General features: G+C 54.1%; 1 protein-coding gene across 1 annotated transcript in view; it reads left to right on the top strand.

Moving 5' to 3' along the window:
- EPHA8 (EPH receptor A8) overlaps positions 1–16,247 on the top strand; it is a 47,091-nt gene that overhangs the window by 17,446 nt on the left and 13,398 nt on the right. Inside the window, exon 3 of the mRNA XM_030463511.1 lies at positions 7,949–8,612. Coding sequence (XP_030319371.1) covers positions 7,949–8,612 — 664 coding nt within the window. The remainder of the gene's footprint in view (positions 1–7,948; positions 8,613–16,247) is intronic.

Genomic DNA, 16,247 nt, shown 5'->3' with positions numbered 1-16,247 from the left:
CCTCTTCTGGTCTTGTCTGGAGGAGGCCATGAGCTCTGGCTTGTCCTCCCTGTCCCCTCACCCTGCTGCTCCCAGCCCTGCTCCCAAATCCTGGAGTCCAGACTGTTCAGGGAATCAAGGATCAGAGGTTCCTCTGGAGTGGGTGCAAGGAATCATAGAATCATAGACTGGGCTGGGTTGGAAGGGAGCTCAGAGCTCATCAAGTCCAACCCTTGCTCCACTCCCCCCGTGGTTCCCAGCCCATGGCACTCAGTGCCACATCCAGGCTCTTTGGAAATCTCTCCAGACACGGAGAATCCACTACTTCCCTGGGCAGCCCATTCCAATGCCTGATCACCCTCTCCAGAAAGAAATTCTTTCTCATCTCCAACCTAAACCTCCCCTGGCACAACTTGAGACCCTGCCCTCTTGTCTTGCTGAGAGTTGCCTGGGAAAAGAGCCCAACCCCCCCCTGGCTCCAACCTCCTTTCAGGGAGTTGCAGAGAGTGATGAGGTCTCCCCTGAGCCTCCTCTTCTCCAGCCTCAACACCCCCAGCTCCCTCAGCCCTTCCTCACAGCAATTCTGCTGGATCCCTTCACAGCCTCCTTGCTCTTCTCTGGACCTGCTCCAGCACCTCAAGCTCCTTCCTGAGGGGCTGAGGGGCCCAGAACTGGACACAGGACTCAAGCTGTGGCCTCCCCAGAGCTGAGCACAGGGGCAGAATCCCTTCCCTGGACCTGCTGGCCACGCTGTTCCTGAGCCAGCCCAGGATGCCATTGGCCTTCTTGGCCACCTGGGCACACTGCTGGCTCATGGTCACCTTCCTGGCAATCCAGACTCCCAGCTCCCTTTCTGCCACTCTGTGCCCAGCCTGGAGCTCCCCATGGGGTTGTTGTGGCCAAAGTGCAGGACCCGGCACTTGGAATGTTGAACCTCATCCCCTTGGGATCATCCCAACTCTCCAGTCTCTCCAGGTCCCTCTGCAGAGCCCTCTGGTTTGCAGTGATTGGATGAGGGGCAATGGGCACAGGTTGGGAGATGGGAAGTTCCATTTCAATAAAGGAAAAACCTTTTTACTGGGAGGGTGACAAGGGGGGGTGTGGGGTCCCCTTCTCTGGAGACATTCAAACCCTGCCTGGCTGCAGTCCTGTGTAATGTGCTCTGGGGGACCCTGATTTAGGGGAAGACTTGGACTGGATCATCTCTAGAGGTCCCTTCCAACTCTGATAACTCTGTGATGTTCCTGGGGTGTCCCTGCCACTCAGGACTGGTTTCCATTGCCCATTTCCCCTGCTCTGCCCTTCACCACATCCTAAACAATTCCTCCTCAAGGTCAGATCCCCCACTGCTCCAAACTGCCCAGGACCCTCCTTCTTCTGGATCCTCCATCACTCCAGCCCCCTGACCCATTCATTGCCACTCTCAGACATGCAGCTGGGGTTCCCCCACATCCCCTGGGGATACATCAGTGTCCTGGGGATACATCCCTGTCCTGGGGACACATCCCTGTCCTGGGGACACATCCCTGGGGACACATCCCTGGGGATACATCACTGTCCTGGGGACACATCCCTGGGCAGGACCCTGCTCTCCCAAAGCAGACAAGGGATTGAGCCCCCAAGTTTCTCATCTCAGCTCAGTCCATGGTGCCCTTGGGTTTGCTCTTCCCATCTTTCTGAGGCTCTTGGGGATGCCAGAGGGAAGGCAGCAGGCTCAGAGGTTTCTTCCTCTGCTCTGGGAGGTGGCAGAGCTGCCTGCACCATCCCAAAGCCTCAGCACTGCAAAACTGGAGAGGTACCACTGGCCTGGGGAGAACGTTGGGGAGAGTTGGTGTTATTCAACCCCAACTGGAGACCTTATAGCAGCCTTGGAGTACCTGAAGGGGCCCTACAGGGAAGCTGGGGAGGGGCTTTTCACCAGAGAGGGTGGTGACAGGACAAGGGGGAATGGTTTTAAACTGAACGAGGCTGGATTTGGGTTAGATATTAGGAAAAAAATTCTTCCCCATGAGGGCAGTAAGACACTGGGATAGGTTGCCCAGGGAAGTTGTTGATGCCCCATCCCTGGCAGTGTTGAAGGTTGGATGGGGCTTGGAGCACCCTGGGCTGGTGGGAGGTGTCCCTGAGCATGGAACAGGGCTGGAATTGGATGAATTTTAAGGTTCCTGCAGCCCAAACCATTCTGTGATCCTAAGACCCTCTGTTCAGCCCACTGTGAGCTCCCACAAGAGGCCAGGAGCCTCTTTAAGGTCCCTTCCAACCCAAACAATTCTATGATGTTTTCATAGAGGTTGCTTATTTTTTTCCACCCCCTTTCTCTGGGTTTCTGTGGCCAGCAAAGCAGAGGAGCAGGGAGTGATGGGCATGGGGGGGTGTCAGCAGCTCCACCAGCCCTGGGGGGCTGCAGAACCATCAGGGAGGCAAGCCTGGCCTGTTTTGACATTTCCTCTTTCCAGACAATTAACTGAGGGGTAATTGGCTGTAATTGCTGCTCAGGGCTTTAATTGTGTAAACCCCCTCCCCCCCTTCCTCCACCCCAGAGCCACGTGCAGAAGTGGAAGGGTCAGGGAGCATCCCTGTCCCAGGGGCTGCAGCTCCTCTCAATTATAACTTCAAAGGGTGCCCAGGAGCTTTGGAGGTCCTGCATCTCCAGAACAATTCCCTGGGCACTGAAAATTAAACTCTTATCCCTGCTGTTAAAGAGGCTGCACCTTCCCCTTCCCTGCCTCTGCTTTCCCAGCTCTCCCCAGCAAAATGCCCCAGTGCCCCAGTGCCCTTCTCCTTGCTGGGCACAAGAACTGCTGGATCAGAGGGAGCCAGATCAGCCCCTCTGCAAATTGCTTTTCTCCTGACTAATTAAAACACTGATGAGATAAGTCAACATATTATTAATAATTATTCTATCTGCTTTGATTTATGAAGTCAAACAGGAAATGATTTTGTTCAGACAGGGGGGACCCAAGGACCTCAAAGGATGCCTTGCAAAAGCTGATTATGATGGGAGGACCCTGAGTGCTGGAGAAAGGCACCCATGGTGCCCACACCAACACCTCCACCCCCCAAAGCTCAGGCTGCTGTCACCCCACCATTGACATCTGTCCCCAAGGCTGCTGTCCCAGTGCTCTGTGCTGGTGGAAGCACCACAAGAGACTTTCAGAGGGGGAGTTGTACCTCCCCATTAATGGCTTGGAACTAGAAGATGGGAGATTGAGGTTAGAGCTTAGGAAGAAATTGTTTGGGGTGAGGGTGCTGAGGTTTCCCAGAGAAGCTGTGGCTGCCCCATCCCTGGCAGTGTTGAAGGTTGGATGGGGCTTGGAGCACCCTGGGCTGGTGGGAGGTGTCCCTGACCATGGCAGGGGGGGCACTGGATCATCATTAATGTCTCTTCCTTTCCAAAATAATCTGAGATTCTGTGTTTCTGTGATCACTCAGCAGCTGAGCAGCTGGGAAGGGACTTGGGACAAGGGCCTGGAGGGATGGGATGAGGGGGAATGGCTTGGAACTGGGAGAGAGAGGGGAGATTGAGGTTGGAGATGGGACAGAAATTGTTTGGGGTGAGGGTGCTGAGCCCCTGGCCCAGGTTTCCCAGAGAAGCTGTGGCTGCCCCATCCCTGGCAGTGCTGAAGGTTGGATGGGGCTTGGAGCACCCTGGGCTGCTGGGAGGTGTCCCTGAGCATGGAACAGGGGTTGGGATGAGATGATCTTGAAGGTCCCTCCCAACCCAAACCATTCCATGGATCTATGATTCTCCCCAGCAGCTTTGCTCCCAGAAGAGAGACATCCATGTGTATGGAAAGCCAGGAAAATGGGGTGGCCTGAGCACAGCATGGCCCCCAAGGGCTTCTCTAAACCTCCAGGCTTTGGGGTGCTCATCTCCTGGGGCCAGGTTTCCCAGGGAAGTTGTGGAAGCTCCATCCTTGGAAACATTCCAGACCAGGTTGGATGGGGCTTGGAGCACCCTGGGCTGGTGGGAAGTGTCTCTGGCCATGGGACTGGGTGGGATTTAAGGTCCCTTCAAACCCAAACCATTCCCTCCATGATCTCTGTCTCTCTGCTCCTGGAGAAGAGATGTGTCCTGAGGACTCTGGGCATAATGAACCCTGGGTGCTCTTCCTTCCTTCTGCAGTAGCTCAGGAAGAAAATGAGCAAAAAAGGCTCCAGATTTATTCAGCTGAGAGCAGGGCCAACACACTCTGCCTCTGAAAGGGTCTCTCAGCAGAGGCTGCACATCAGGGCTGGGGATTTCACGCTGCTGTAAATGCCCCAGAACTGAACCCTTTGCAGAGTAAACCTGACCCAGCAAGGATTATTTTTTTTTTCCTTCTCCCTGGCTCTGTTCCTGTGAGCAGCAGCCAGACCATGGCTTGGCTGAACCCCTTTGACATGCCAGCTTTGCTGCAGAGATCTTTGCCCCAAACCCACCCTGCAAAACTCTTGTTCCAAGCCCAAGCTGGGTTTCCAGCTCTCAGGGTCACATCTTTCTCCTTGAAACAACAAAAGCAACTGGGGTTTTCCTACCTTCCCAGGCCATGTCTTTTGCTCTCCATCACTTTGATAACCTTGTGCTGGTTATTGGGTTTTTCTTCCAGCCCAGAGTCTCTGCAGGGATACAGGGCAAGCTGCAGTGAAACTCATTTTCTTGGAAGGAAAAAAAAATTCATAGGAACAAAACGTTGGAAAATAAAGATTTAGACTAATAATTGAGATAAAAGCTCATCTCCCAGTGCTTGTGCAGTAAGTGCTGGGTTGTTGCTAATTCCCCAGGTGCTGGTCACTACCAGGAGTTCATCACCTGCAGGGAAGATCAGGGCAGCCAAATCCCTCCTTAGCCACAGCACTCACTGCTTCCACGGGGATTATCCCCATTAACACCTCCCTTCTAATCATTTAGTGCTGCAATAACCTCCTTCTCTTGCCTTTTCCCTCTCTCTCAATGGCAGTGGTGCAAAGGACCCAGGGAAGGTGCAGTAACTCGGGGTTTGCTCCTGGGAGGAAGGAAAGAGCTGGATGTCCCAGCAGCTCTCTCCCAGGGCTGGGGAATTTTCTTCCTTTGGCTCTCTCCATGGCCACTGGGAAGGTGGGGGGAAGCTGAGCTGCTTCTCCAGTGGAATGTGGCCTCCCCTTGGGTATCCAGCCCCTCTGCTCCCATTCTTCCTCCTCCTCCTCCCCATTCTTCCATGCTGCACAAGCCCTGGGAGACTTCTAAGACCTTGCTCAGCTTCCCAGATATCTGGTGTTTGCATCTTTTGCCTTTCATAATCTGGCAATTTTTTTTTTTTTTTTATATAACTGGTGTTGACTTGAATTTCAACCACTAGGCACCCCCTGCACAGCGATGCAATCGTGGCCCCGTGTTCCCCCTCAGAGCCTGCACTCCCCACCTTCATTATGATGTCCTCATTTCCATGGCACTGGGGGATCTTATCCTTCTTTTTTTTTTTTTTAAATAAAAGCCACTTCCAACCCTCTGCTGAGCATGGGCAGTGCCAGGAGGCTGGAGCATGGACCCTGCCTGATCTCCTTAACCCACAGTTCAAAGGTGATGATGGGCAGAGGTTTCTCCCTGCCCACAGGAGCTTGTAATGAGGGTGAAACTCTAATTCTCCAAACTGGGGGGATTCCTGAAGTGGGTCCCTCCATCTGGAATGCCCAGCAGGTCCTGGGTCTTGGCAGAGCTCCTTGGAACTGGGAAGATGCTGGGAAGATGCACCAGTGGCATCAGAGCCAGCAGTTCAGGTGGCCCAGCTTCCCCCCACACCTTTCCACCTGTGGCAGAGCACTTGACCATTCCTGGTCCCTTGGAGAGGGACATTGAGGTGAGGACACTACCAGATGGCTGTCACCATGGTCACCATCTCCTCTGCCAGGCTCAGGAGAGAAGGGAATGTCTGGAGACCCCTGGCTTAGCTGGAGCCCAAAGTGCAGCCAATAACCTCACACTTCCCACCTGGGACACTCCTGGAAAGCTCCAGGTTTTGCAGAGGGGACCTGGCTGTGGGTGGCAGGGAGCATCCCTGCTGCAACCCCAGCTCTGCCATCCCCTCTCTGTCCCCTCCTGGGCACAGCTCTGCCTCAATGCCCCTGGGAAACTCAGCAGGGGGAAGTTAGGAGGCAGCTGCTGTGTCCCTTGTGCTCCTTTAATTGTCCCAATGACTTCCACCGCCTGAGCAGCCTCATGACATCAAAAGCAGCACAGACAGAGGTCAAGGGAAGTGATTCTCCTCCTTCCTCTTCTCTGCTCCTCTGAGACCCCAGCTGGGGTCCTGTGTCCAGTTCTGGAGTCCCTGGGGTGGCTGCTCAGGAAAGGTGCAGGCAGGGGGGTGCTGAGGCTGGGGGGAGATGGTTTGGTGGGCAGAGCATCCATCCCCAGAGGTGCCATCCCCAGGGTACCATCCCCAGGGTAACACCCCCAGGGGTGCCATCCCCAGAGCATCCATCCCCAGAGGAGCCATCCCCAGGGGTACCATCACCAGGGTACCATCACCAGGGTACCATCCCCAGGGGTACCATCCCCAGGGTAACACCCCCAGAGGTACCATCTCCAGGGGTACCATCTCCAGGGTATCACCCCCAGAGGTGCCATCCCCTGGATACCACCCCCAGGGGTGCCATCCCCAAAGGTACCATCCCCAGGGGTACCACCCCCAGGGGTGCCATCCCCAGAGCATCCATCCCCAGAGGTGCCATCCCCAAAGGTACCATCCCCAGGGTATCACCCCCAGGGGTACCATTCTTGGGGGTACCATCCCGAGGGGTATCACCCCAAGGGGTACCATCCCCAGAGGTACCATCCCCCGGGGTGCCATCCCCAGGGGTGCCATCCCCATGGTACCACCCCCCAGAGCATCCATCCCCAGAGGTACCATACCCAGAGGTGCCACCCCCAGGGGTACCATCCCCAGAGGTACCATCCTCGGGGGTACCACCCCCAGGGGTGCCATCCCCAAGGGTGCCATCCCCAGGTTCTGCTGGGCTGCACGTGGGGCTGCCCCTGACAAGGGGGACTCAGGCCAGGTGATGGGACTCAGACATCTTCAAAGCCTGTGGCTAAGCTCAAGAAAAAGTCAAAGGCTTTGAAGTCCTCCTCTGCTCCTCTTCCTTCTCCTCCCTCTCTTGTAAGAAGAATTCAGGGATCCCAGACACATCCGTGGGGAATGAGATCGAGGTGCCTGGTCTGGATAGGGAATGGATGGGAAAACCCCAGAGAAGGGAAGGATCCTGATGAGGAGTTGGTGGAATTGGAGAGGGTGGAGAAGGAGGAGAAGTGTCCTTAATCTCTTCACTACTAAATCCAGCTATGGACCTCGTTTGTATCCAAAACCTCATTACTTCTCACTTCTCATCAGTCCAAACTACACTGACCCCACTGCCCTGGGAAGAAGGGGGCTCTGAGCCCTGTGCCCCCCTGTTACTTGATGGAAATCCTTTGTTTGCTGCATGCTTCCCTTTCACCCCAGAAATCATCCTCCAGCTGGGAACTCTTTACTTGATGCATGGAGGTTGCATGAACCAGAAGAGACCCAGCTGAGCACCACACTGGGGCCTTCCTGCTGCTGCAAACAGGAGGCTGAACCCAAAAAGAAAAGGGATTTGCAGACATGGCCTGAAGGGTTTTAAGCCCTCCCAAGCACGTTCAGACCAGCCCCATGAAATCCTGTCTGCAAATAGGGATGCACCTCCCACAGCACTGCATCCAGGGGAGGGTCACTGCCCAAAATGAGGGCTTGGTCACATCCCAGAATGATTTTGCTTGGAAAAGACCTTCCAGATCACCGAGTCCAATCATTAACCCAGCTCCACCCTGCCTGCTCACCCTCATTTTCCATTATTGGCATGTGGCAACAGGAATTTCTCATCCGGCTGCAGGAGCAGAGGGATTTCACCCTGGGGTGGAGAAAATGGGAGAGATTCCTGCATGTCCTGTGCTCAGCCCACCTCTGGAGTGACCTCTTCTCTCTCTGTCCCGCAGTGGGATTCCATCAATGAAATGGATGAGTTTTTCAGCCCCATCCACACCTACCAGGTCTGTAATGTCATGACCCCCAACCAGAACAACTGGCTCAGGACCAGCTGGGTCCAACGGGATGGAGCCCGCAGGGTCTACGCCGAGATTAAATTCACCCTGAGGGATTGCAACAGCATGCCGGGGGTTCTGGGAACCTGCAAGGAGACTTTCAACCTTTACTACCTGGAATCTGACCGGGATCTGGGCACCAGCACCCGGGAGAACCAGTTCATGAAGATCGACACCATTGCAGCCGACGAGAGCTTCACCAACGTGGACCTGGGGGTGAGGAGGCTGAAGCTGAACACCGAGGTGAGGGGCGTGGGGCCCTTGAGCAAGAGGGGTTTTTATTTGGCCTTCCAGGACATAGGGGCTTGCATTGCCATCGTCTCGGTGCGGGTGTACTACAAGAAGTGCCCGGCCATGGTGAGGAATTTGGCTTCTTTCTCCGAAGCTGTGACTGGGGCCGATTCCTCCTCCCTGGTGGAAGTGAGAGGAGAGTGCGTGGGTCACTCGGAAGAGAGGGACACCCCCAAAATGTACTGCAGTGCTGAGGGAGAGTGGTTGGTGCCCATCGGGAAGTGTGTCTGCAGCGCTGGCTACGAGGAGCAGCGGGATTCCTGCACGGGTGAGTCCCTGCTGGGAAAAGAAAGATAAGGATGCAGTGCCTAGGAGGGGGGTTGATGATTGCAAAGGGCTCTTGGCACTTTTAAGGACAGAAGTCTGCCTCCTAAATCAGGGACAGATGGCCTCTGGGGAGGTCAAGGGCTGCCTAAGCCTTCGTGCTTCCAAAGGGCATGGTGGGTGCCACTAAGAAGCCCCTTGGGAGATCCTGGGAGCTTGGCCATGGTTTTGGGATGACTTTAGGCTTTGCCACAGGGGCTGGCATCAGAAAAGGGCTGTCCTGGCTCCACCTTGACCAGCATGGCCCAGAGCTCCCAGCCCTGATCACCTCTGCTGGGTGCTGAGATCTCTGCTGATGCTCCCTAGAAAAGCTGAGCTTGGCTTCTCCAGAACACCTTGCCCCTGGTTTCCCTTTTTTGCAGGGGATCTGGAAAGGAAGCAAGCAAAAAGCAAAGCACTTTGTCAATGAAACAAGGTCATTGTGTCCATCCATCAGCCCTCCCAGGGCTGCAGAGCTGATGTCCCAGGTGTGAGGAGCCTTTCTGGGGCCCTCTGTGCAGACTTTGAGCTGTGCCATCTGTACAAACTCTGATAAGGATGGGAGGTGACCAGCAGCAGGCTCAGGGATGTGTGTGTACAGAGCACAAGACCCCGGGGGAGCCCTCCACACAGATTTGTTTGCTCTGAGTTTCTTTACAGGACGTGGTGAGGGGAGCAGCACAAAGAGGAGCCTGGGGTTTTTGTTTGACTTTCTTGGGAATGTCAAGTGGAGCTTTTACCACAAGGTTAGGATGCCCAGCACTGGACTTGGGGTGGATCCAGGTGCCAACCCTGAGCAATCCCCAGCTATGCAGAGGAGGAAGGAAAGTCAGAATAAATGCTTCTACCTGAAACTCCTCCTGCCAGCAACCAGTGATTTTCAGTCCTGGGATAAAGCTGATGATTCAGAAAGGGTCTCAATGGGGTCATGCATGGGGCCAGGCACATGTGGCCATGGGAAGGGGCACTGGAACATGCTGCTCAGCAGGGAACTGTGAGCTGCAGGTTGGGTTCAGAAGATCCAAACACCCCTTCCCTGTTTTCCTCTCCTGCACTCCTGGACAGCAGTCTCTGCCCCGGAGATGAGCACCCCAAAGCCTGGAGGTTTAGAGAAGCCCTTGGGGGCCATGCTGTGCTCAGGCCACCCCATTCTCCTGGCTTTCCATACACATGGATGTCTCTCTTCTGGGAGCAAAGCTGCTGGGGAGAATCATAGATCCATAGAATGGTTTGGGTTGGGAGAGACCTTCAAGATCATCTCATCCCAACCCCTGTTCCATGCTCAGGGACACCTCCCACCAGCCCAGGGTGCTCCAAGCCCCATCCAACCTTCAGCACTGCCAGGGATGGGGCAGCCACAGCTTCTCTGGGAAACCTGGGCCAGGGGCTCAGCACCCTCACCCCAAACAATTTCTGCCCCATCTCCAACCTCAATCTCCCCTCTCTCTCCCACTTCCAAGCCATTCCCCCTCATCCCATCCCTCCAGGCCCTTGTCCCAAGTCCCTTCCCAGCTTTCCTGGAGCCCCTTCAGGCACTGGAAGGTGCTCTAAGGTCTCCCCATTGCAGCCTTCTCTTCTCCAGCCTCAACACCCCCAACTCTCTCAGCCTGGCTCCAGAGCAGAGCTGCTCCAGCCCTCCCAGCAGCTCCAGGGCCTCCTCTGGACTGGCTCCAACAGCTCCGTGTCCTTCTGCTGATGGGGACCCCAGAACTGGACCCAGCACCCCAGGGGATCTCCCAGAGTGGAGCAGAGGGGGACAATCCCCTCCCTGTCCCTGCTGCTCACACTGCTGGGATGCAGCCCAGCTCAGGGGGGCTCTCAGCACATAAACTGTGAGCTCCTTTTCTGCCCTCCTTCTCCTTCCTGCTGGGATAGTGCCCATCCAGAGGTGGAGCAGAGGAGGAATCATACTCCAACCTACCTCCTGGGATGGGATGAACACAGGCAGAAAGTGTCCCTGCTGGGGGCAGCCAGGCTCAGAGCTGTGATGCTCAAACCTTCAGGGGTTACGGTGTCAGAAACAGGGACTGAAACATCACTGGACTTTTTCTGACCTCAGTGCTGTCTTCCTCTCCTGCCTTCCCTGTCCCCTGTGTCCCCAGCAGCTCCTAGCACTGTATTTTCCATCCCAGGCTCAAGGGCAGCACCTCCTTCCCAGCATCTCCCTGGGTGGGTGTGGGGCTGGGGTAGGGGTGTTTACAAACGGATGCAAATCTCTGATCTAAGCTGCTTGTGCTTGACTGGGGAAGAGTTCATTTTTCAGGGTGAAAAGTGCCTTTCTGGAATGATTTATAACCCTGGTGGCTCTGTTGGAGCTGGAAATTAGCTGGTTTAATTGTCAAGCAGACAAAAGCAGGATTCCAGGGCCCGTCGCCCCAGCAGTTTTTCATTCTCCATCCCAGGGATAAGATGATATAAATCACTTCTTGTGGCCCTAATAATCTTTCTATAAATATCAGGGAAATTAATTTTTTTTTTTTTTTTTTTTTTTTGCTTGGGGGGGAAAAAAAATTAGAGAGCAGATACTTTGCTTCTATGTCACTGTTTAAAATGTGATTCCAAATTAATTTCCTTTTGCCTTTCACAGACAGACACTTTATTTGTCAAAGCTAAAGATATTTGAACAGTGGAGGTTTCTCCCCCTCCTCTCTAATGTTCATTTTTCTAAGGCCCTGCCAGAGGGATGGAAAACAGTTCAGGGACACAGATCATGGCCAGAGCTGTTCCCAGCTCTTTGGAGGAGGAGGAAGAAGAGGAGAAAGAGAAAGAGAAGGAAGAGGAGGAGGAGGAGGAGGAGGAGGAGGAGGAGGAGGAGGAGGAGGAGGAGGAGGAGGAGGAGGAGGAGGAGGAGGAGGAGGAGGAGGAGGAGGAGGAGGAGGAAGAGGAGGAGGAGGAAGAGGAGGAGGAGGAGGAGGAGGAGGAGGAGAGGAGGAGGAGGAGGAGGAGGAGGAGGAGGAGGAGGAGGAGGAGGAGGAGGAGGAGGAGGAGGGAGGAGGAGGAGGAGGAGGAGGAGGAGGAGGAGGAGGAGGAGGAGGAGGAAGGCTGTGCCATAGAGCTGGGAAGGATGGGGTGAGGTGGGACATGGAGGATGAGTAAAACCTGGTGAATTTCTCTTCCTCTTGTCCCCTCAGTGCCACCTTGGTTGGGCAGGAGGGTGGTGGTGGCATCTCTGATGCTTTGCACTTAACCTGGGTGGTGAGATCCACACATTTCATCCCCTTGGGATGTGGGGGTGTTGGTGGAATCCACACTTTTTGTGGAGATGCCCTGGGGAAGGGTGTTTTCCATGGGACTGGAGGACCAGGACCATGATGAGGAACCCAGCATCAGATGTGTCACATCTGCAGCACACGAGACATTTGTCCCTTTTGCATCTCCCTGCTTTACCTTCAGAGGCCTGGGATCCCCTTTTCCAGCTTTGCCTGGGCACTGATGTCCCTCACAGAGCAGAATCCAGGGCTGACCATCACTTGTCACAGCTGCTGGTGGCATCCTGGGCTCTGCCAGCTCCCCAAATCCCCACATCCTAGTGCCATGGCATCCTCTGCCACAGCCACCCCAAGGATGGAACCCCTCAAGGTGTCTCAAGCAGGCAGCACAGCCCTGCTGCCCCATTGGCTTTTCTCCTCTGGTTTCAAGGTTCTGAAGGATTTTGCCTCATTCAACCCCTCTGATCCCCAGGCAGCCTCCACTCTGCTGCTCTTTCCTCCTGGAAACTCAGCAGCCCCCAGCCCAAGATGTTTGTGATGTTTGGAGGGATGGAGGGATGGATGGATGGGTGGAGGGAGGGAGGGATGGATGGATGGATGGATGGATGGATGGATGGATGGGTGGAGGGAGGGATGGATGGATGGAGGGAGGGAGGGATGGATGGTAGGATGGGTGGATGGATGGATGGAGGGATGGATTGGAGGATGGATGGATGGATGGATGGATGGATGGGGGGATGGAGGGATGGATGGAGGGATGGATGGAGGGATGGATGGATGGATGGATGGATGGATGGATGGGGGGATGGATGGGGGGATGGAGGGATGGAGGGGTGGAGGGATGGATGGGTGGGTGGATGGAGGGATGGATGGATAGATGGAGGGATGGATGGGTGGATGGATTGGGGGATGGATGGATTGGGGGATGGATGGATGGATGGATGGATGGATGGAGAGGTGTGCAAGGAGGTTTTTGACAGTGGCTTTTCACTCCCCCTCTCCTATCAGCCTCTCTTTGGGGAGGGCTGCAGGGCTTCAGACCCACCAAGGTTTTGGGGCCAGTCCTTGCATTGGGGTCATCCTTTTGGAGCAGATCTGAATTATTTCTTGGGCTGTGCCTCTCACCAGTTATCCACGAGCTAAACTGGAAGCTGGGCTAAAACCTGTGCAGCTGATCACAAGCTGTACCTGCCCAGAGAGCTAGCTCAGACCCCTGGCAGCAGTGCCATGGCTATGGCTCACAAACCCATCCATCCACCAACCATGGAGACATCCAGGAGCACAGAACCTCCCAGGAAGATTTTTTTTCTTTAACAAACAAATGGAACAAAAATTTTAAAAGGGTGAAACAGAAGGGAGAGGCCTCTGTCCCTGCTGTCAGAGTGGGTGGATGGGTCTTTGGCAGAAATGCAGTTCCCAAAGAGCATCTCTGCAGCGGATCCATGGCTTTCAGGAGGGGAGCTGGCAGTTAAAAGACATTTTAGTCAGAAGTTTGGAAGCAGGAATCTTGGCCTCCTGGGTGTCCTGCTCCCTCTGGCTGCTTTCTCCCTGCCATGCTCCAGGGCTTCAGCTTGGCTCTTTCTTGCCTTTGGCTGGCAAAGAATGAAAAGATGATGTGTGTGCTCTGGAGGAGGAGAGGAGATGGAGGCTGTCACTGCAGGGACCTCTTCATCCCCCTCCCAAGCTGCAGAAGAGGTGGGAGCAGGAGAAGGACTGATCCCCATGGAAATTCCTCTTCTGCTGGGCTCTCCCAGGCCTCTTGTGGCACACAGATGGGGGAAATGGCTGGGAAGAGGCTTGGTTTGCAATCTGGAAGCCAGCTCATTTTTTCCAGCTGGTGGGCTCCGTGCTGATGAACCAATCAGGAAATTTAATGTCCCTTAAACCTTCCTTGTGGGCAACTTTAATTGAGCAATTAAAACACCACAGCACTGCTAATAACACCCAGCTTGGTAATTATGTGCTTGTGAACATAGTTTTGGGATCCAGGGGCCTTGCTGTAGAGAAGCAGTGGTGATGGACAAGGAGCAAGGCAGGAGCAGAGCTGGGGGAGAAGGGGGAAAAAACCCACCCAGCTGCACCCATGCACCCTCCTGGGGGGCACAGCCCTGGCCACAGAGGGGCAGAGGAAGCCCTAGGAACCCCTAGGAACTTTATTTACTTGGAAAAGCATCCCACCACCCCCCCAAACACCTAAAACCTTTTTTTTTTTTTTTTTTTTTCTGTATAGTTAAGAGCAAAGGAGAAGGAGAGATGGCTGCAGAAATGCCCTTTCCCAACAAACAGAACACTCTGATCTTGCCCCTTGCTGAATGTTTTATTGTTGGCCACTTTTCCTGGGAGTTTCCTGAGTGTGGCCACTGAGAGCAAGGAAGGGTGAGAACGATGCTAGGCTGGAGCTCAGGGGATGAAAATAATTTCATTTCTGCTTGGTGGGTTGCTGGGGGCCTTTTAAGAAATGCCAGAGGGCAGCTGGACCTGAGCTTTGGGGTTGGACTCAGTGATCTCCAAAGATCCCTTCCAACTCCCACCATTCTGTGACTGAACAAGAAGGTTTGAAAACCTTCACCACTTATGGAACAGGAGGTTGGGTTTGGGGGTTTTTTGGGGTTTTTTTTGTTTATTTTACCTCCTCCACAGAAATTGGCCAGGTTTAAGCCATGAACACAGATTATTGCCCTGGCTCACCAGCAGGCAGGTGCCTGGGAACCTGTTGGGGATTTTTTGGACAAGTCTGCAGGAAAGAGCTGGTGTTCTGCACCAGCATTTACACCAGAGCAATGCAGTGGGAAGCTGGGGACCTTAAATCTGCATCCTCAGAGGTTTGGTGTGCTTGCCTTGCATGGTGAACATGCTCCTTGTTTCCACAGAACCATGCCAAAAAATTTGTTCTGTACTTGGCAGGAAACCCAGATCCCACCCGTGTCACCATGTGATGACTTTTTTCTCCTTCCTGAAAACAAGCTGCTGCCTCTGACACTTCCCAGCAAAGGGAAAAGGGATCCAAAAGCTGATGGTGCTCAGCTCTGCCTGGTCCCTGGGATGCTCAGCCCCTCTGTGTCCATCCATCCCTACCTGGGGGTGGTGAGAGGGGTCACAGCCCCCCCAAAGATCTGTGCTGGTTCCCTCAGGAGCTGGGCTCACATTCTTGGGGGTTTGGGATGTTCTCCCCTTCTTTATGCCCTTTTTTCCCCCCAGCCTTGCAGCAGGGTTGCCCCAGGTTGTCACCTGTAGGGGTGGCTCCCATTCAGCCACATCCTCCCTGCCCACAGCCTCTTCTGAGTTTGGTTTTGGTCTGGTGAAAACTTGGGGGGGAGGGTTCAGCAACCTTGGAAAATTCTTATCAAAACCCTCTGACAAGCCTGAGCTTTGGAAACAGTTTGGTTTTTTTTTTTAATTCTGGCATTAACCTGCCTGTTACCCTCCAGGTAGGTTCATGCTCTGCTCTTAGCTGACACTAAAGCCCTTGCTTGGTTCCTGTAGGATGTGTTCATGCTGTCTTCTTCCTTCCCCACATGGAAAAACTTCCTTTCTTAGAGTTTTGTTTGTTACTTTTCTGCTTGGTTTGCTTGGGTTTTGTTTTGGTTTTTTTTTCCTCACCTGGCTACCTCCCAGATTTACACCCAAACCCAAGGGGTTGCAGCATCAGGACCACCCAGCAGCAGAACCTGGGAAATGTCCCAGGTTGGGGACAGCAATCCATCCCAGCTCCCCCCATTTTCTCTCCTCTTTTGTTGCCCTTGAGGAGGTGGAAGTGTCAGGGGTGGCTTGGGCATCACCTCTGCCCTCCCCTTGCACCTCCAAGTTTGGGCATTTCTGCTCCTTGCTCCTGATGCTTGTTGGGAAGCAGAGGAGCAGCAATGGAGGAATAAACCCTGGAGCTGCTGCCATTTGGTTCATCCAACCTGCTGCACCTGGATGTGCTAACAACCTGAGATACCAACAACTCCAACACCTGCTGGTGGCATTTCTCCCATCTTTATGGGAAAATCCAGGGCAAAACAGTGGTGGGAGTTGGTGACAGGATCAGGAAGGCCCCAGTGATGTGTGTGCCACATCAGAAGAGGCCATTTCCAAGAGGCCACTGTGGGACTGTGCAGAGTGTGATATCTGGAATATGTTGGTAGCAATCAGCCCAGGGGGGGATTTGTGGCAAGGGAAGGGGTGTTATTAATTAGAAAACCAATCAGCACCTATGAGCAGAACAAACAGGCAGCACAGAGGGACCCAGACCCCTGGAGATGTTGGATCACACACACAAAAAAACTTTCTACATGCTTGGAAGCTAAATTTGAGGCAGTCTGCAGAGCTGGCCAGTGGGGGTAAAGACGGGAAAATGAAGGTATTACTTCCTCAGCAGGAAAAACCAGAAATATGTCAGAGCCAGGATT

The sequence above is a fragment of the Calypte anna genome, chromosome 21, assembly GCF_003957555.1.
Source record: "Calypte anna isolate BGI_N300 chromosome 21, bCalAnn1_v1.p, whole genome shotgun sequence".
NCBI classification, from domain to species: Eukaryota; Metazoa; Chordata; class Aves; order Apodiformes; family Trochilidae; genus Calypte; species Calypte anna.
The sequence above is the reverse complement of the archived record's forward strand: the minus strand, read 5'-3'. Positions and strand labels throughout refer to the sequence as shown.